Source organism: Numida meleagris, chromosome 12 (genome assembly GCF_002078875.1).
Source record: "Numida meleagris isolate 19003 breed g44 Domestic line chromosome 12, NumMel1.0, whole genome shotgun sequence".
Lineage (NCBI taxonomy): Eukaryota > Metazoa > Chordata > Aves > Galliformes > Numididae > Numida > Numida meleagris.
In genome coordinates, this window is record NC_034420.1 from 13580435 (window position 1) to 13602176 (window position 21742).

Sequence of the window (21742 nt, forward strand, 5' to 3'; positions counted from 1 at the left end):
ATCTGTATGGACGCGTAATCTTTGTTGGGATTATTGCCATAGAAACAAGATGTAACATAGCGCGTGTTAGAAGTAACAAATGGGGTTTGGCAGTCTTTGCCATTTACTACACGAAGTCTGAGATGTGTACAGAAAGCAGCAATTGCTTGTTCTCAAAGCCTTATTTACTGGCACATCTGCATGTTTATTAAAACTAAACACTTCAACTTCCATTCTAGCTGGAGGGACATGTAGATATTCTGATCTTTAAGCTAAAATCCCTGAGATCTGTTTTGCTTTTCAGTCGAGGCAGGAATTGGTTGGTTTTGACATTTTGGTTTCTGTTTGCATGGTTGCAAAGCCCGGAGGCAGCCCGTGCTCCCAGCCTGCAGAAGATGCTCCTTGGGAGCATGAAGTCACCCAAGTTTTGCCTGCACAGCCCGACTTCCCACAGTGCTGCCACAGCTCCCAGCATCTCCCAGTTTCTCACCCTGCCTGGCTTGCAGCCACGCTGCCCTTCTCCTCAGGCCCAAGCAAACTGTCAGGCCACAGAGGGTTTGTGTGTTCGAAGACCCTTGTTCTGGATGATGCATCTGCTGACCTGGGAGTGAGTGTGCACTGTCCTTTCCCCAGTCCCCGTCCCATGCTCAGCCTCTACTTGAGAGCGGAGCAGCTTCTGAGGGGGCATTCTGGGAACAACTGGAGATGCTTTCAAGCCCTCAGGGTGACATCTGTCCTCCCTCCACACCATCTCAAAAAAAAAAAAAACAGCTTTGCTCAACAGAGGGAATACCTAAAGCTGATTGTAAGCCATGGAACTGAGATAGAGTCCAGAATACAAGCTGAGGAACTGAAATATGGGGAGCTTGAAGTGGGCTGCGTGCTCAGAGCTTGCCTGGCCTCCTTTGAAAAGGTGCTGAGGATTCTGTAGCTCTCGTGATGTCGATGAATGCGCAGGATCTTTCTGAAGCATATATTTAGTACCTAAGTATAGATCTAGGACTGACTAACTTCAGGCTCCAAAAACAGTGTAGGTGTCTGCCTTCTCCCTTTTCCTCATTTCTCTTTTCTTTGCCCTTTAATCTCTTGATCAGCTCGCACGTTCTCTGCCCCCTCCAACTCTTTCCATTTTTCCACCCTCCTCCTCTTGAAGTCTGCTCCTGCTGCTGCCCCTCGCCCACGCTGATGGCTGTCCTGCAGTGGCAGCCCTTTTCTCTCCCTCTCTCACCCTAACTCCTCCCTACCTCATTCCCAAAGGGGCAGAGGATTGAACCAGCAGCTCAGCTCTGCTCTCCTTGAGAACCTCCCAAATCCAAGTCCCAAGTGTCCCATCTCTCCTGTGTGGGGCTGGCTGGGGCTGGTGGCAGAAAGAGGAGTTGGCATAGAGCTCTTGACTGGAGTGACAGCCCAGAGCAGCCACCATCATCTTCTGTACTAAAGGTATAAACCAAAACGGCCCATTTTCCTCTGTACTTCCCACCACAGGTGTGATCCACTAATGACAACTCTAAAAGAAGATTTAATGAAGGGATGATGTTAATTTTGCAAACAGGAAACTCTCGTTAGTGGCTTCTGATTTTCAAAACAACCAGAATACAGCTGTGGCTGTGAATCTGATGGATCATTGCCTGACATGAGCTTCTCTCTGTTGCAGGAAGGCATGCCCCAAACGCTGAGTTCTACCAGTATGTTTACCCCATGTAGCTTCAGCCCTCATCTACATACTTCTAAAGAAGATGAACAAGGAGGACTTATCTTCCAGGATGGAAACCTTACCTCAGCATCTCTGGATGCTCTAATCCAGCATCTCATACCTACCACTGATTACTACCCTGAGGTAAGCAATTCACAGTATAATAAACAGTTTAATTTTGATGAATTGAGATAGTGCTTTATGCAAAAGTGAAAATGTGTTTGATTTTGAATTAAGAAGGGTTATTTAAAAGCTGGGTAAATTAATGCACTGCATTAAATGCTGTTTCACCATTCTGGATTTGTTTCCATGAAAAAGTAGATCCCAAAGTTGATGCTACCTTTAAATAAGAGAACAGAGGGGAAAAAAAAAATCCACGGTGACAATGAATTAGTGATTTATCAGCAGGAGAACTTCAAAAGCAGCAGTGCATCCCAGGGAGGGTTAGATGAAGGCTGAAGCAAAAAAAATTCAAGTCTGAGCTGGCATTCAGTTAGCTGAATTTCAGTGGCTGTTCAAGTCGTCCATGTGTCACTACAGATACAAAGCATTTTCTCAGTGACAACAGAAACGCTGCTTCTGATGGTTCATAGCGTACCTGGGGTTATGCTCGTGCTCACAATGACTTTGCAGTCACTGGACAACAGGACGCAGATCCTAATCCTCACTCTGTCACTGAATACTCAGTGTTTCTTCACCAGTGATGTGAGGATCTATACTGGAAGCAGGTTTATGGTCCTGAAAGCCATTGGCTTCACCACATTCTGCACATACTCAGTGGAATTCAGAACAGAGTTTTACTGGAAGACTTTCAAGTGCTAATATGTCTCCATGGAACGGCTTGTATTTCAAAGCACCAGAGTAGCATTGACTTCTAGGCAGTTTAGAGGTCTACTAAAGTTATCAATGCAGAGCAGACAGCATGTTTTAAATTACCCACAGCTCAATTTCTGATCAGCTAAAAATAAGTAATAAAGAAGCATGTTAATTATAAGAGAACAGAAAGGCAGTAAAATAGGTAATGGGCAGATTAGGCTGTGAGATTTTCATTAAGCAATGTGTGATATGAAATATTACACCCGCTGCTCAGGAGCATGGCTAGGTCTGGGGGAAAGAAGATAATCCAGGCACCAGGAGGGGATGGGAAGCAGATGACTGAAGATTCATGCATGTATTTTAATTTCACTGCAGGAATACTTTAAATAGTCCAAGGATTTATCCAACAGGCCTGCTCCCCTCAGCTTTCAGATGGGAGACTGCATGTGCCGTAGTTTGGCTGATAGAAATGCTGGGGAGTTAGCGGAATAAATGCAGGGTTCCCTAAGGGAGGGAGGGTGAGACTTCAGGGCAGAAGCAGGATGTGATTTATCCCAAGGTTTCTGAGCTCACACCCAGTACAGCACAGGGGTGCCTGATTCTACACACTCAGTCTTCACTGGTATCTGTGCATTCCTGGTGGTGCTGTCTCCAGCACCTGGGCCAGCTTTGTTATGGAGGCAGGAGATGCTCCTGCTTCCTGCACCCGTTGTAACCAGTTCCATTTTAAGGGCCAGGAATCCTTTTGCCTTTTGGACACTCAGCTCTGTCCTATCTGTTCCAGTGGTAATACGACCACCGAGTGTCTGGCTTATAGTAGGTCTGCTTGTTTTTCTCCCACAGAAAGCCTATATCTTTACATTCCTGCTGAGTTCCAGACTCTTCATTGAACCCCACGAGCTTTTGTCCCGTGTTTGTCACAAGTGCATTGAGCAGCAGCGACTGGACGACCCTGTGCTGGACAAGGTTAGTTCATCATCTTCAACAGGCGGAGTCTGGTAATCTGGTGTGTGGTTTTGCCTCCCTCTGAATAGAATGAAACTTTCTTATAACGATGGTTGTTGCTGTGATCCTGACATTGAGGCATCTGAGTACCCATGTCCAAGAGCAGCGCTCCAGGCACCAGTCACTTCAGATCTTCTTCTAATTTCCCTTTCCCCCATCTCAGTCTTCCCAGGTGACTTTCCTTCTTAACTTCTTTAAGGCTTTGATGAAGCCTGCGGGTTGCAAGGAGGTAGGACGTAATCCTCACACACTGTCAGTTGCAGATGTCAGCACACTCTCTCTCCCATTTTTACTTAATGTGTCTGTCCTTTCTCTTTCTTGCTTCTGGTACAGAACGTAACAGTTCCCCTTGGCCTTACCTGTCACTACAAACGCCACATAACAGCATGCAGCTACCCACTAACCCCTCACTGACAGGTTGTCTGCACGGCCATGCTGCAGAGCGGCGCTGTCTGGCACGCCAGGAACGAGCTGAAGCAGTAGTGAGGCTGTGACAAGCTAACAGAATGAGCAAATCCAAGCTGTTAGTGTGTCACAGCTTCTCCTGCTTTGCCCAAGTGACTGTGCAGACTGGTACAGCGTACAATCACAGATGTGCATCCTCTGGCAGTCCCACAGGCACTGTGGTGCAGATGGGTGCCACTGGATCCCATTCAGTGGCAGATTCCACCTGAGCTCTCCTCAGTGCATTGACAAAGACCTCTCCAGTACAATACTTGGAACAGGAGCTGCATCTTGAGTGCAGTGGAGGGGAGAAGAACGTGCATCAGTTGTAATTGTCCAAAGAAGAAACTAAAATTCTGGAATGATTCTCAGGATCGGCATTCCCAGCTTTGAAACACAATGACATCAGAATGCTCCTTCACCAATATCTGAACACGTGTGCTTGTTTTCACCCATAGAGCTGTTTGCATGAGTAACAGGATCTCTGCCTTCACTACACAGTACAACCAGCCAGGCTACACGGAAGTCTGGCGTGTAGGCTGCATGTACAGTGTGAGTTAGAACTATCTGTCTGAGGTGCAGCATCCAAGAGTTTTTTTTTTTTGAGGTGTGATGGATTCTGTTCTCTGATGCCATACCAGGATGCAAATGTAGGAGAATGAAAATGTGAGCGTTCCAAAGTTTTGCTGCTCATTTCAAGAAATTAGAAGCATTATGAAGAACTCCCAGCCTGCCTAAAGTGAATGTACATTTTGGACATCCGTGCACTAATGTGCAGGTGGTGGGACACAGCTGATTTTATGTTATTGGGAGTGGGCCTGACTTCAAAACTTTGCACAGAAGTGACCTCCCATCCCCTGAGCCACGTCCTGTGACTTGCACAACGTCCTCTCCTTCAGTTCAGAATAGCAGTTTGTACAGCTGGAGCAAATGTCTCCCCAGACCTTTGCAGCTTCCAATAAAGCTTTCCCTTTAGCAGCCACCTGCTGGTCTTTGAGAGTGAGCTTAATGCTAGCTGACAGCAGTTATTTTTAGACATGTGGTTCATTGAAACCTGTTGTTGGTGGAAAGCTGAAATACGCATTTCAACCACCTTGGTTGAAAAGCAGAGACTCAAGAGTATAATTTTCCCTGATTACAGGGTACACTTTAGCTACAGTACGTAGGATGCAGAAGAAGGCTGTTTGTTTTGGTCTGTGTTTTCTGTAAATAAGAATGCAGTTTCTTGTTTAACGCAATTTCCTTTTCCCTTGTTCTTGGATAACAGAGGATGAAAGCTTTGGAAGCAGCTGCACTGGCTGTCTGTTGAGATAATACTAAGGCACCAATTGTGCTGTGCCCCACATTTCCCTTCTTGCCCTGTATCATCCTGACTATTCTTGCTGCTGCGTCCTCAGATAAAACACACCAAAAGCAAAGTGGGCACCAGCTGTGTGTTATGTGAGTGAGTGTCCTTGTCTTATCATGACCTTAAGCTCATGTAGGAGAAGAGCAATGTTATCAGTAGTTCAGGTAAAGCTGATGAAGTGCTGGTGTGTCCATCTATTCTTCCTCATGTTACATCTGCCACTGGTCACTGAGTGGTTTTTTCTCATCCAGACAGAAAGAAAAGGAGCAAAAGACTCACCACTTTGTTGGTCAAGAAATAAATTACAGTCAGTTTTGTTATTTTTTTTTAAGAGAGGGTGAAAGCATAGGAGGGTTGTAAGTTCAAAAATGGTTCACACATGGTTCGAATAATCAGGAAAGCCTGTTGTTTTTAAAAAAGGTACAAAGGTTGCACCAACAAAATGTCCAGCCTACCACAATCTGCATGTAAAACAGATAGTTGTGTATGCATCTACGTACTGCTATCTTTGCATGCCAAAATGTGTCATTTGTGCACTACACTATTTGTTTGCACGTGTTCAGATTTTGTAGGTGCAACTGTAAGTGCCTTCTTCAAAAATCTGGCCTCACATTCAGAAAGATACATATTTACTGGGACTTCAAGGAGTAACCGCGTTTCAATCCGTGTGCATTATTCTGGTTTCCATTTCAGGCACGGATCAGAAAATTTGGACCCAAAATCTTACAGTTGCTGACGGAGTGGACAGAAACATTCCCGTATGACTTTCAGGAAGAGCGGATGATCGGCCATCTGAAAGACATGATTCACAGGATAGCCCCGTGCGATGAGGTGAGGATGTCTGACTTGGGGCATTGTGTGAAAGTGCTAACTTCAGTTTCCCACTTGGTTTTTCCTTTTTCTCCTGATGTTTTCCACTTTCTCTGGGAAATCTGCCTAGGAACTCTTACAGTTTTGTTCTCCTCTAATGGTTAAAACCTGTAGTAGCTTCCCTGAAAACCATGTCTCTCTTGTGGTAGTGACATGGGGACACATCAGAGTGATCAATAGAACTCACCTACTGCACCTTGCTTTCTAAAAGAACACTGTTCCCACCTTAAAGATAGAAGATCTGAGACATAGCATAGACAGAAAGTGTGGCTGGAATACAAACAGCAACAGCAACGTGTTCTTCCACGTTATGGTCTAGAAGAAGAATGAAGTATCATGACTTGAGAGCAACCACCCTGCACAAGCAATGGCTGAGGGAGCACTTCGGGGTGTTTGATATAGGGCATGAGGAGAGGAAGAAGCATCCAGTCATCAAGTGATGTTGTAGAGCTAGAAGAGATTATTGTTTGCTTGAAGGCACCTGACAGAGACTTTCTATCCCTAAGAAAATGAGTGGCTGTGAAATTGGAATCACCAAGGGGTGTTTTTTCCGTTTTTTACCTTTCATGCCTTCAGTCTGGTAACTACTGAAACAATCTTTGCGTTTTGTCATTTTTTCATTAGTGAATGAAACGGGTTTGGACTACGTGTTCCTGTCCTTTGTGAGAGAGTTCACAGGCGCTGTGCTTGAGCTGGTTGATGTTGTAAAGCTGGCACCCAGACAGCAGGTAGACAGACACAGAACAGCAGACGAGTGCCACTGGGATCCCCATCAAAGTCCATGTGATCTATGGGCCAAGACAGCTCCTGTTGAATCCAGTCTGTTTTGTTGATGTCTTGAGATAGCAAGGGACGGTTCCTACCTTTAAAAAAAATACGTATTTATGGACATGTAACTTCTCTGGTAGCATAGAAGTGGCAGAAGACAGCAGTGTGTGGCCCTCTGGGCAGAAACTCAGTTTAGATGGTAGGTCTTGGTATTCAAATAAACGAGCTGTGTGTGTGGTGGAGCAGGACAGGGGGGAACAGAACATCTGGGAGACCTGCTTGTAAACTCAGGTGGGTGAAACCCATAGATTAATTCAGAAACATTAAAAGTACCACGAAGTCCATGAAAATAACCAGGATAAGAGCAAACAGCACATAGAGAGTCTCTAATTACTTCTAGGTTAACCATGGGAACTCAGTTCCATGGGCTGCACCAAGGCCTGGCTTCAGGACACAGATGTATGCAATTCAGTATAACAAAAAGCAGAGCACCCATAAGGTCAAAAGAGAGAGGGTCGAAAGAAGGAATTAGCAGAGTTGCAGCGTAATGAAAAGGAAATTGAATCCTCCTACCCACATGAAACATGAGAGAAATGGAAACAGCTGCTCTTGGGCCGGGCTGGCATCATGGCTGGCAGCTCTGGGTGGCTGTAGGCTGGCGTGGCTCTGCTGACTGTCCTGCAGGGACCAAGGAGTGGGAAAGGGAAGCTGTGTGGTGCTTCACTGGAGGTGAAGGAAACAAAATAGGCTGCCAGAATGGGCCACGGTGACCTCAGCTTCGTTGATGAGAGCAGTCGAAATTCTGCCTGGTAATGAGCTTGCTCCAGCCAACCACCAAAAAGGGAACATCAGCATCTGAAGTGAGAGAAAGCTGTACAGACGTACCCAAGTCATGTCTACTGAAAAGAGGGAAGCAGCTGATAGGGTACTCAGCAGGGGCTTTATGGGTGGAGAGAAAACCATTTTAAAGGCAGCTGGTTCACGTTAAGTTGCTGCCCTGGAAGAGAGCTATAAATGGTGAAGCTCAGCCTTCTGCATACAAAGTGGGCCTTTATTTGCCTAACTTGGCCCACTGCTGCACACCTTTGCTCTGGAGGGTGCATAGCTGCACACTGATGTTTGTGGGTGCTCTGGGGGATCTCTCGCTGGACTAGCTTCAAATCATTGTTTTACAAATACTGCTAGGAACTATAATTGCAAGTGATTATGCCTGAGCAAAATCAATAATTAATTTAAGGAACAGCTCATATCCTGCAGATATAAATTTCTTTTTTTTTTTTTTTTGTTAAGGAGCAGCACGAAAGAGTGGTCATGCCCATTAGTTGTTTGCAAAAAAGTTGTTCCCATTGTGGATAGCAGAAATTAAAGATTGAAAGATTTGTGAGGTCATCTAGTCCATGTAGGTTAATGCAGGATTTTCCCCTGCAGTGTATGCTTCTGTCCTTTGTAGAGTCCACTTTCCAAAGGCTCTGTGATGCGCTTATAAAGGTGTCCATGCTGAGAAGCATTTCTTGGTAAGTGCTGTGATTTGCATTTAGAGTTAGAAATTTTAATTAAAATTTGAGCTCCTAAGCCACCTGCTGATGCCTGCCGTCTTCAGAGAAACTTTCCCAGTTAAGAATGAAACATTTGCTTTTAATATTAAACAGAAATACGCTTCTTTTGACTGTTAATGTGGCAACACGGTGAAATAGATGATAGAGTCCAGCATGCAGCTCCTGTGCAATGGGGAGTCACTTTGTGGCAAGGTAATTATCAGCACACTGAAGGCAATGAACAATATTGTTTTCAATTAGTGAACGTAGTTTAAAGAAAGCAGGAAATGCTTTTAAAAGAGCAAAAGCAGGATTAATTTTTTCTCCCCCAACACACAGCAAGGTTTCTAGGTGAGTCTCTTCAAGAACTCTGTTCTATGAATTATTTTTTCCATGTCCATTGTCTGTCTCTCATTTCATTCTGTTATCTGGTTGGGTTACTCAGACCATTGTTTACTGTTGTCTATCTCTCTCTTTTTGTGCCATATTCCCTATGAAACTAGATGAAAGTAGATCTCTTGATGACTGTTTATTGAAAGACTCACTAAATATGAGTGTCTTTCAAACAATTCTGCTTTTTGGCTTTTCATCCAATCAGTGAAGAATTTGATGGGCAAAGATTTCTTATCCAAACTCATTTTTGAAAGAGAACTGGGTTTTCAGCTGGAAGTGTTTTAGCCAAATGCATTATATTCTGCAGAAAATTTTACTTTAGCAGCCCCCCAATCAATTTCGATGTTTACAAAATATGTTCACAAAATGCCAAAATATTTCCTTATTTGAGTTTCCACTGAGAATAGCATTCTACTCATAGGACTTGATAAGCTGTGCTGAGTTTTGCAAACGCACCGGGATGTAAACTGGAGAAGTATTTAGATGGTATTCAGTAGTTTGGGTCTGGGATGGCTTTTGTAGATCAAAAATGCGGCCATCTGTTTGGGTGAGGAGTTGCATGAAGAAGACCAGTGGTCTGTTTTCCTTGGAGCCAGTATATATTAGGAACTGAAAGAACAATTCTTATTTTCTACAAAATTATTTCAGTGACTTGTTTCTACATCTTCCTCACTTCATTTCCACTCCTGCTCTGTGATTTTGAAACTTGTGTTGATGTTCTCCAAGACAAGTCCCTCCCACCTTCTAGGTCATTGCTTCATTTGGACTTATGACTCTGTTTTACAAGGTAACATGACTACATACTGCTTCTCTGGCCCGTGCTCCAGCCTGGCTCAAGAGAACATCTTCCTTGGGTGAACTGAAAGATACCTCAGTAATGTGAAAACTTCTGCTGGAAGAGCTGTAAGAACATAGCAAAACATTGCATCAAATGTTGAAGCGCTTGTAATGTTCCGAGGGTTTCCAGCCTCAGACTTGTAATGGAAACAGGGTTTGTGGAAGCATGTTATTCTTCGCTACTTCCAGCATGCAGGTGGGATGCTACGTAGACAAGAATACTGACCTCAGCTAAAGCTGAAGACTACCTACCACCTACAAAAGCCTGGAGAAGACACAGGCTGTTCCTAAACCATTCCCAAGCACGCACGGGGCTGCGTGCGGCTTGTGCTGTGACACAGGTGTGTGTTGGCCTTCACGAGACAGCAGACTCCAGCCAGGTCCCTGATGCGATGATAAGAACTGCATAGAGAGTGCCAGGGTGTACATCTGCTGTACAGTACAGATGTAGCAGAAGAAGGCTCCATGCCAGCTCTGGTTTCACACTGGCATATTACAAACTGATGTTACTGGCAACTTGACGTTACTGAAATCTGCTCGGATGAAGAGCGAGGAGTTATCCCACTTATGAGCAGCCAGAGTATCTCCCACTCTGTATCTTTGTGCTGGGATTGGAGCTGATAGTAGGCCAGCCTGGAAGCTGTTTTCCCAAGTGACTGCTCTCTGAAATTGAGCTGTCATACCCATGCCTGATGCTTCTTTGGCTGGGAAAGCCCACAAGGCCTCGCTGTCGAGGAACACCTCAGTACGGTACACCTGTGCTCCGTGTGAAGTTTTAGCCCAAGGACTTTTCCAATTAATCCTTGTTTTCAGAGCCCGTCCACCAGTTCTCTGTTTTATGATGTCTGCATCTGTCAGTCATGAGGAGTTGAAAGCATTTTTATCTACCCATCCTCCATGGCCAGCAGCTCTGCTCTTTTCCTGCAAAGAGCTGCTCCAGCTCTGAAAGGAACCTGCACAACTTAGTAATGATCATCCTGCTGAGCGCATGGCTGTGCCTGGAATATCTTATGAGCATCTTTCACTGGCAATTAACAGTTTGGATATTAAATACTCAAAGCCACTCCAACTGGGTAAAAAGTAACAGTGTGCTTCAGCTGCTGTCAGCTAAAAAAGGGAGAGAGAAAAGCTTTAAAAGACTTCTTATTCTCAATAAATAAGAGTTGACTAGGAACTATTAACAGGTAGAGTTCTCAGGCAACGTGTCACTGACATAAAGGATGGATACCAAATGCTGCTCTGCTCCGGAAAGCTGGAATAACTCATGTTGTAGCATTCCATCTCCTCTGATCCCTGCAGCACTGGTGTTGGCAGGAATAAGCGAGTATTAGTGCCAGCCCAGCCCACCAGTCCTGCTTGCCTCTTCTCCAGACTGCAGTCTGTTTCTGTGGTCTGGAGCACAGAACTGTAATTAAGCCAACTGATTGTTCTGAAATAGGCATGTTGAAAATAAAATGATAACCTGTTGCTGGCTTAGGAATACTTTACAGAAGGTAAAATGCAGCACAAAAACATACCTTCATCAAGTTCTGTGGGTGGTTTACGTTTCTTTCTCTCCCTGTCTCTCCAGGCCTACTGGAAAAAGATGAATCAGCTTTTGCAGACCCTGAATCAGAAGCTCGCCACCCTCAGCCACGGGCAAGAAGGGATTGTCAAGATCAATGCTGCTGTCTCTGATAAGCTGGTTGCCTTTAAAAGTAAACCTCCGTCAATTCAGAGAGAAATCCTGAGCGTCTGCAGTGACCCTTACACTCTGGCTCAGCAGCTGACACACGTGGAGCTGGTACGTGGGAATGGTTTCCAAGTTTTGCAGTCAGAGATATTATTTGAAGCCATCAGCTGCTAAGTATTCCAGACACAACCAAGAAGCGTCTGCACTGCTGCAGCACATCGCATTGCTGTATCAGCACTGCAGTAGGAGGCAGGGTCTGAAAGGTTAAGAGATGCTTCAGAAGCGAGAAGTTACCAGTGTTCCTGTGCATCTTGGGGCACGTCACTTTACCTTTTCAGCTTGCTTTGTCATTAAATATGAGTCTTTGTTCCAGGAAGGTGAAGAAGGCTTCTGTAAGGTACTCTGAGCTATAAAACCTGAAGGTGCTATTGAAATAGCTGATCATTAGCCCATTTGTTCATTGGGAAGAAATTTTAACTCAAATTCATTCCCACAGATACATAAAGCAGCTGAGCTGCCTCCAGTGTTTTTCTTTCTTCCCTTTGAGCAGGGACATACAAGGGTGTGCAAACACCAGGAATGCTCCCCACTCCCAAACAAAGTCCTGCTGTTTCCTTCCTTGGACTGCAGTCCATTCACCAGCAGACTTTGGGCATAAATGCACCAATTGCAGTACTAATATCTTTGCCAGGGTGTTGTGTTGCACACCTTTCTGCCAGGTTTGGGTCCTCCACGGATGTTCACAGAAGATCACAAACGTTATTGCTGCCATCTGCAGATCTTCTGATATTCTAACGGCTCCCTACGGCCTGCCCTCCTGTGGACATCGTTCATTCTAGAGAAGAAAGCTGGAAAAATTAACCATGAAATGGATTGTGGTTTGGAGGGAATATTGTGGAGTTAACTTTGGGGATTCTGAAAGTAGCTCATATTGTATTTATGAAGAAGTAGAATAGCTCAGAAACCCCTAATATCAGAGTATCTTCTTACCTGGGTTAGTTTTCAGAACACACAGCTTTTGCTCTCTTAGCTTTGTATGGTTTAAGCCAGAAAGTACAAGACCTTTTGCCTGGAGTATTTTTCTTGCTTTTCCTTTCCTCTACAATACAAGCGTCCTCCAAGGATTCCCTATATTCAGATTACACTTTTAAAACTGATACAGCCAGAGATTTTCGTACCACTTTAATCATTGCTCCCTACTTTCACTTACTGCATCTGGTACTCTAAATACACTGAAACTGTCAGATGCTTGTTTGTTTCCTGGAAGTATTTCTTTATTTAGTAACAGTAATTTGTATGTAAGAGCCCTTTACAGGTACCAGTGGCATGGTGAGAGGAGAAGAGCAATACCCCAAGAACAGCCATAACATTTTCACTTATGTAAAACTACCACTGATTTTAATGCTACTTGAGTGTCCTAAGATTAGGCTATATGAATTCCAAAATATCTCTACTGAAGTACTTTGTGTGACCTACAACCTACTGAAAACATTTTCCTAATAAGCATGTTAAAGGGAATATCAAATAAGAAGGGACATATTTCCTGTGTCATTAAAAATACTGCCTTTGATATCTGGTAACCTAGGGATCATTCTAATGACTCAGCGTTCATACCAAAGCATTTTGGAGACTATACAGTAATGGGTTGGAGAAAGAAGTGTACAAAGGGGAATTAAATTGCTCAAGAGAAAGGTGCCAGGCGGGGATATCAAGGAAACCAGCCCCCATCTGCTGACTCCGGGCTGTTGTGCAGTTATGGGCTGAGCTGCCCATCTCTAGCTCAGTCACTGCTGCTGGATTCTTCCTTTTGTAGACAATGTAAGTGATCTTCTGTCTCGTTTTCATAGCCTGCGCAGAATTGTGCTAATGGGCAGAAGCAGAAGTCAAAGGGAATTAAGGAGCATATTTGAAAACATGGCCCTGAGAGCCTAGTTCATTAAGACATAGGCTGAATGGGCTCAATGGCAGCTGTTATAATTAATTGTGACTGCTGTAAAACACCACATCTTATTTCACATATTTTTCTCAGTACCTTTTAGGTTAATCAATATGATAGTTACCAAATCTCGGAGAAATAGCTGAGTTCCCATTGGCAGTGGCACAGCTCTGTTAGCAGTCAGCATACACCGACTGTAACACCCCAGCACACCTGCCCTGGCAATACATTTCAGAAGCACTGACAGCTGCTTGGCTCCTCTGAGTCTGTCACTGCCAGTGCTGAATAAACCTTCCACAAAACAATGTCATTCACTTCCTCTTGTGTCAGCAAGGTGGACCCTCTGGGGAACCAAAGGGAGTTCCCATAGAGGCAGGATCATGAGTGACAGCGTATTTTTTTAGTCCACAGTGCCTGCTGTGGTCTTTTCGTCCTGATGCAGAGGAATGGAACTCCTCCTTTCCGAACAGTGGCTGCCGGTCTGACTGAAACTGCCACATTTGTTCAGGATCTGGTGGAGATGGACAGTTCTTTACTAGGAGAGATCTGGGTGCTTTATTCACTCTTGTTTTGGGTAATGCCTGAGACAATCCCAGTGTAAGCAATGACTGTAATATGAGCACACGCATGCCCCATGCCTGCCTTCGCCAGTGGCACAGAGCCAGCCCCCCAGGGCATCACCTGAGCTTTGCTGGGTAGGGAGGCAGGGTCAGAGCACCGTGCAGCTGACAACAGATTGCTATGGTTACCAGAGCACAGTATTTCTGCCATTTGAACAACTGGGAAACGCAGCCATTGAGAAATGCTGGGCTGCAGTAGGTCTGTGGCAGGTCCAAGCACAGAACTAAGGTCTTGCTGGCTGCCAGGTGAGGCCTCGTGCATCAGCACCTTTCTCTCCGAACAGTGAAGGGAGCTCTTACTGTGACTTCTCAGTAACAAGGCATACTCTATTTTCTTCTTTCTACCAAAATATCAGTTCATATCAGTGTTAACATCTCGTGCTAGTTGGCTGTCTACAAGTTCAACAATGCCATTCAGGACTTAACGATAATGAGTATGTTTTACAAAGAGAAACAACAGACATCCTGGAGTGCTTTCTTATTTCTTCCTGTCTCTCTTTTTTTGTCCCTCTATCAGGAAAGGCTAAGTCACATCGGACCTGAGGAGTTTGTGCAGGCATTCGTACACAAGGACCCTCTGGATGGCACCAAGGTATGCTCTGTCCACATACAAAATGTCTCCTACAGTAACTGATGAACTGATGTGATAGGATCCATGAGAGCAAGCCTGGGGCATCACTAGGGCAGGCCAGCTGGCAGAGCTGCATTCTCTCAGCGAGGATGGACCTGCTGGTGGAGCTCTAGCTGGCAGGTCATAGCCATTCCTTCATGGTGAGAGTGTGTCCCAGCCAGACACTGGCCTACATACTGAGGTTCTGGCCTTTGGCTTTTCCTCTTCACCTTTTTTGGCCAGGGCAGATGGCTTGTAGCTGCGCAGAACCTGGGAATATCTGTTCCTAATGTTAAAGGCTTAAGGACTCTGGACATGATGTAATGGCCACTGCGTGTGCCCAGACACCACAGTAATGAGTCACTGCGTCATGAATCAACATTCTTTTCTCTCTACACACAATAGCTTTTACCCCGGAGCACTGCAGGGAATGAAGTGTCTGATCAGGGCTTCATCCAGAGTTCTTGGAAGCCAGTTGGAGTCTTTCCACTGGTTCCAGTGGAGTTTGAAGCAGCATTTCAATGAGTGCTTCAGTAAGGAAAGAGAATTCCAGCTGGAGAGCAAGAGTCTGGTATTTCATATGCTGACAAAAAAGAAAGAGGATGGAAAATTCTTCCTCAGAACCACACAAGGGCTCCCACTGAGATCATATATCAATGGCAAAATTGCATCATTAGGTAGAGGAAGTCTACTTTTTAAAGTGTTTCTCAAAGAGCACCAAAATAACGTGTAGTGGTGAAGGGAGGGAAACGCAGACAGACAAAATGTGCAACCCTGGGCTTTCTGCTTCTCGCATTGGAGTTATGGAGATTCTGCAGTTCGTTTCAGGGAGAGGGGAGTGGGCAGAGCTGGTGTCTCAGGTATTCTGAACATTGGTCACATCCTTTAGGAAAGAACCCCTGCCTGACAAAGGTGCGTCAGAAATGTGAAATATCAAGGCAGCCAGAGCTGAGACTTTAGCAACCTGCTGTGAACGTAAGGGACGAGATTGAAAAATGAACAAGTATCTCAGGAAGTCATCATCTCTGTTATGAAGTAAAATGAAAGAGACCAAATGAGGGCTCTGAATCAGAGTAAATTTTGGAAGAATAGGAGGGAGGCAGCAGTGAATGAAGTCAAACTACATAAATCCAAGCAGGGAAAGGGATGCTAAGAGGAAGAAGGAAATGTTCTGCAATAAGCTGAAGGAGGCACAATGGCTGTAGCTTTGTATAGAATTTCAAATGTAGCAGCAGAACAGAATAATACCAAGATATGAAGAGAAACATGAAGAAACATCTGCAGAGGTGGACAGGAAGGATTTGAATGGAAAGTGGAGAACAAATGTCAAAGCAGGGCTGCATCACTGCATTGCCTTCTAAGTTCCAGGCAATGTCTTCCTCCACATAACATCATTCTATGATGAAATAGGCTCTACTTAGTACAGCAGAAATTGGCTTAACATTTTCGCACAAGACATGACACTAAAGAATTAGTGGGCTAAAGGTCAGCAAGCTGGTGAAAGCAGAGGTAGACTGCAGCTTGTCTGCACGCTGTCCCTGGGGTGAGCAGAGGTCCCAGCAATGGCTTGGAAGATCCTCTGTACCATGGGAAATTATAGCTGAGAGACTGTGTGAGACCTGGCAGAGCATAGTGCACAGCAGCACAGACCTTACATAGAGTGACAGGTATCTACCTGGCCCATGGCAAGCACCGTGTTAACCACGGGCCTTTGGCTCTGGTCATTCCCTCTAGGTGGAGATCATTTTAAACATCATTCCTGCATGAAGGCTTTGAAAGGTTTCATTTATGAATGTTTATCAAGCACTTTGAGAGCTGCAGATGGAAGATGCTAGGGAGGTGCTAAATGTTGTTGCCATTTATAAAGCTTAACCTTTAAAAGGCAATCTGTTTCAACATTAAATGTGCACGTTTTACCCAAGTTGTGTAGCATTAGCTGTGGTTCTTATGCTGTGGTGCAGAACAGCAGTGCTGTGATGGAAATACCATGTTCAGAACAAAACCTAGGTTTTGTGTACTTTTTCCGCAGTAGCAGAGAACAAAAAATACCACAGGGTGCAAGAAAAGTAACTGCTATGGGTAGAGTGGGGCTGCTTTGGGATTTCTTGTAGTTTGACATTCACATGGTGCTTGCCAATGTTTACTTTTGAGATGCTTCGATATATTTATTTATTTATCGTACATATAGTCTTCCCATAAAATGGCTAGGAACGTCCTGCTTCAGATTGGCCTCCGAATACCGTGGTTCTGTGATTTCTCTTTCTAAATGTGCCTGCATACAGAATCGCAGGGAGATAATGTTCTGTCTTTGAATTACCTTAATTCAAAGAATCTTAATGTAAGGTATCTTAATGTAACCTTAAGACCCAGGTTTTAGGCACTTAACTGACATAACATGGGCAGTTCCGTTGACGTTCATGGATCTGTGTTTGTGCATTGTAGTTTTCTTCTTAGCAGCATGTATTTCTGGCAGCTTTGGGAGATGATCATCTTAACAGTACAAAAATCTGGTATTCTCTAATACCCTCTAGTGGATGTTATTGAATGTTCGCATAAATCATGTGAACTCTGGAGAGCAGCGTGTCCTAGATGGAGAGTCTCAGAATCTAGGGCTGGAGAAAGGAGTTGAGTTCTTATGATGCCCACCAATGTCTTCAGGCTGTGTGAAGTGCCGTGTCACTCCACTCAAACTATCTGTGGATGTCAGAGTAACTGAAGGAGTTCGGCCAAGTATCTGCTCCCACCACCTGTGTCAGCTGTGGGAATTTATGTGAAGTTTCATATAAGAAGTAAAAAATGTGCTTCTTTGCAATGATTCTTACTGATGAAGTCTCCCTTGTGTGTAAGCAGCCTGTTCCAGAGCAGCCAGCAAGACAGAGCTGGGGCACTCAACAGCCTATTATCCTGAATACTCAAGAGAGTAAAGGGAAATATGTTTTCCCATAGAGAAGCAACTAGAACTATTTTTTCTTTTGCTTTTTTCTTGTGCTAATTCACAGTCTTCTCTGTACATGCGAGAGATATGGCCGAGTGATTACCTTTGTGTAACAGGTATTTTACCATCAGACAGCTAACTGAACGGCAGTTACATGTCTTTCTGCATTCTTTTTTTTTCTCCCCAGCCTTGTTTCAGTGACCAGAAGACCAGTAACCTTGAGGCCTATGTGAAATGGTTCAATAGGCTCTGCTACCTCGTAGCAACAGAAATTTGCATGGTAAGTGGGAAGTATGTGGCACCTTTTACCACGTGCTTGTGGTACCGGTTTGAGGTGGTACACTGATAAGCAAACCTGGGGATTTATTTCTTATGACCTAGCTAAGCAACTGACAGTAAGTTTTAGTAATGCTGCATTCACAGGAGCAACCTGATAAATGACAAACATATTACCAAACAGAGCTGGCAACACACGGGGGATACACTGTTCTATTGATGTAGTAGGAGCACAGTGTGGAATAATGAACCCTGCAGGGAGGAAAAGAGGAAAAAGTGCCTTGAATTATCCTGTGAGGTTTCTGCTGGAAAAGATTCTAGTGGAGCAATATTTGTTATCTGTCATCCTGAAGCTCTGTTGTGCATGTAGATTCCCATTGCATAGTTCTTTGTCCTGCTGCCCATTACTGGAGCTGTGTTTGTTGTTGTTATTGTTTTGTTGCATTTTTAAACTTGGTAGACCTGGGTCTAGTTAACTTGGCCCCATCAAAATGAAGTGAATGTTTTCTCCTTTGAAGGGAGGAATAGTAATGGGGTAGACATCCTACGTGGCCTGTGATTGGAAAGCATTGCCATCTGAAGATCTTTGGGAAGGTGGGGTGATTCCAGTCCAATTAAAATGTGGATTTAGAACACAAGGTATCACTCGGCCTGGTCTGCCCTCCAGTTCTATGTATGCTTATTACAAATATTTGTTTGTTTTCATTTACAGCCTGCAAAAAAGAAACAGCGAGCACAAGTCATTGAATTCTTCATTGATGTTGCCCGAGAGTGCTTTAACATAGGGAATTTTAATTCACTGATGGCAATCATTTGTAAGTACAGCTCCTAACCAGATGTCTCTGCTGGCCGTAGCAAAAAGAAAAGGGGAAGCCTGACTCTCATCTGTGGCTTCTCTTTTCTTCTTTCTCCCTCACAGCTGGAATGAACATGAGTCCTGTTTCCAGGTTAAAGAAGACTTGGTCAAAAGTAAAAACAGCCAAATTTTTCATTCTTGAAGTAAGTAAATAAATAAAGACGTGCTGCTTGAATTGGTGGTCGTGGTGGGTTTTTTTGTATGTTTGTTTGTGAATTTTCACATTGTTATCCAAGTATGTGATGTTTGTAGATGCATTTCACAGGCAGAGGGTTGGATTCTGGCTGAAGTTGCCAAGGGATAATGAGGAAAGTGAAGCTGCTGGTGTGTAGGAGAGGGGAAGCAGAGCACTTGACTGTTACATGCAAAAAAGTATTCAAAAACTAAAAGGAAATGAAGAGTGGCTTGGGGAGAATGGGCTGATATACAAGCAGCGGTTCTCATGCTGATGCCAGTGTTGTTTGCTCGTGGTTTGTGGGCTTTTGTGTGTGTGTGGATTTTTGAAGATGTAGGCGTGGCTCTGTTCAAGTTTTGGTACAACTAAGGGTAAAGCTGTCTTCGGAGGACCCAGGCTGCTTTCTAACCAATGTGTTGTCTTTTGTATGTCTAGCACCAGATGGATCCTACTGGTAACTTCTATAACTACAGAACAGCATTGCGGGGGGCTGCTCACAGGTCCCTCACTGCACACAGCAATAGGGAGAAGGTAGGTGCGACCACATCTCATGTACCTCCAAACCAATGGTGTGCATTGCTACTGAGAGCGTGACGGAAACACTCGATGCATTGCTGTCCTCTCTTCCACGGGGCACCAGTGCAAGGCTTGTGCACTGCTAAATGCAACTGGAAATGTAAATCTGCAGCTGAAAGGGGTTTGAAATGGATCGCAGGGCTTTTGTGGACCTGCTGTTGGGAAGCTAGGGCAGGCAGAACACGTAGAATGGATGGCTGTTGCAAGCATCTCTGTACCTCTTGAAAATTCACATTGCTTAGATTGATAAACAAGAGGAAAAGATATTCCAGACTAAAATGACTTTTATTTTGGTATGGAGCATCAGCCTGGCAGGCCCAGGTGGAGCTGTGCTTTGTTGCAGCCCTGCCAGGCAGCTTCTCTGCACAGACAAGCCCTTATTGTACAGCCTGTGATTTGAGATACAGAGCAAAGGGCACAGCACTCAGAGGTGATGAGGTGGTTCTCCACTTACATTAGAGAAAGATGACTTACTGCAAGTCATGCAAAAGAGTCTGGTCTGAACCCATTGCAGCAAATTTGGGGTGAAAATCTGTCCTGATGTGTTTTCATTTCATTTGGTTGTTGTTGCCATCCTGCTGAGCAAGAATTGAATCACAACTGTCTGTGGCAGATACATAGCTTTCTGATCAGATTCATGAGATGATAGCGCAGCGTCCTACTGTTTTGTGCCTGCATGTTTCTTGTTCATTTTCTTATTTCTCCATTCCCTTCTCTTATTTTGTTTTGTGAAAGAGAATTTGTTTTTAACATCGCAACTGCACATAGTCATAAATGGGTGATCTCTACACAGAGCGTGGCTAAGGTAGATACTGCATGAACAAGCATAATACAGAATTGAATGTTCTTTCACTAGAGGAGCAAGGGCAAATGCTGATCTCACATCCCTGTAAATTTGATGTAAATCTGCTGAAGCTAATGGAATCTCACAGCAGCTACAGTGAAATGAGATCAGCAGCTGGTCGCAGGCTGACTCAGCTGCAAAGAGAGTGTGCTGAGTTGTTCTGAAAAGCACTTCTCAAGACAAGACGATGGCTTTGGATGTTCTTTAGCAGTGGAGAAACCCTTTTAACTCTCACACAACACAGTAGGGACCTATCAGTCAGATCTTTCTGCAGTTTAATTCTTCTGCAGCCATCATATATATTGAAGTCAGCTGCTTTGTTGTTTAATTTCCTGTGGATGTTCACAATGTCTGACATATCTCTAGCCCTAGCTAGTTAAGAGAGAGTGGAGAGATTATTAGATTGAAAGGAATCTATGTAAAATAGATTCCCTCTGCCCCTCTTCCCAACAAATGGCCATCACAGTAGCGTGCACGGGAGATGCAGGGCTCAGCCATCTGCCTGGGATGCAGGGGGCTCTGGAGGGAGCACAGAAATAAACCTGCCCAAGTGCAGGGCGAGAGAACTGGCAGTGAAGGAGGGAGAACATTTCATGCAGAATTCGGTCTGCTTGTTAGGAACTGTCTGGTTTTCTCTATGCAGTCAGCTGACCTCTGCCAAATCCAAAATTAAGTCATTCCACTGGGACACCCTGCATAGTGCTAATGACATTGCTCTGATTGGCTTTGAAACTAGGAGGTTTTTGGGAGGATGTACAGTGCAGTGCTGTGTGTCGTTGCCATGTGATACTTTGGAGGAAGAACATGTCTGAGCTCATTAGCTTTCTTCTTTCTGCAGGAGGCAATTGTCCTTCAGCATGTGGGTGGGTTGGATGGTTCAGGGAGAATCAAAAGGGAGTGAAATTGGAATTTCTGGCACTAACCCAGATTTTATGCTAGCGAAGAGTCTGGATTGAAGCCAACGCTGAAATGTAACTATATCCACTTTTGTTGCTTTTACTACAGAAACTTGGAAAACAAAGTATGCAGGGCAACATATTTTTATTAGGGAAATAAATACAGACCCAAATATGGACAGAAATCCCCTGGAAATGTGTGGAGAATTGGTATTCTAGGGAACATCTTTGCTTCCTTTTGGATGCAGATGAGAACAAGTTCTGCCCACGCTCTGTGCTGACTGGTGGCTTTGTAGCTGTATTAGCATGGCACGTAGCCCACATTAATATACCTTCCTTCCCAGCAAGGCTCTTAGTTTATGTTCAGTACAACTGATGATGGTGACCCGGCTCCCAGGCAGAGCAGAGCAGGGCAGAACAAGCTCATATCTGCCTGCAAAAAAATACATAGAACCTGGCAGTAATTTCTAGCTGGGGATCAGGGCCCGGCTCCAGCTCTCTCTGAGTATGTTTTGACTTCATAAGACCATTTTCCTTGTTCAGAGACAGCAGTGGTTCTTTGGTTCTCAGCTGCCTTTAAGTTGCTCGAGTTGTGTATGCAACAGCTTTGCTTATAAAGACCCAACAGAGAGAGGAAGGGTTGTGTAGTTTTTTTTTG

General features: G+C 44.4%; 1 protein-coding gene across 3 annotated transcripts in view; it reads left to right on the plus strand.

The window, feature by feature from the left end:
* RASGEF1C (RasGEF domain family member 1C) overlaps window positions 1–21742 on the plus strand; it is a 75488-nt gene that overhangs the window by 42322 nt on the left and 11424 nt on the right. For all 3 annotated transcript variants that reach the window (XM_021410174.1, XM_021410175.1, XM_021410176.1), the window contains 9 exons: window positions 1634–1816; window positions 3332–3454; window positions 5979–6116; window positions 11259–11471; window positions 14434–14508; window positions 17649–17741; window positions 18450–18552; window positions 18657–18736; window positions 19204–19299. In XM_021410174.1, the coding sequence (XP_021265849.1) occupies window positions 1634–1816; window positions 3332–3454; window positions 5979–6116; window positions 11259–11471; window positions 14434–14508; window positions 17649–17741; window positions 18450–18552; window positions 18657–18736; window positions 19204–19299 (1104 nt within the window). The remainder of the gene's footprint in view (window positions 1–1633; window positions 1817–3331; window positions 3455–5978; window positions 6117–11258; window positions 11472–14433; window positions 14509–17648; window positions 17742–18449; window positions 18553–18656; window positions 18737–19203; window positions 19300–21742) is intronic.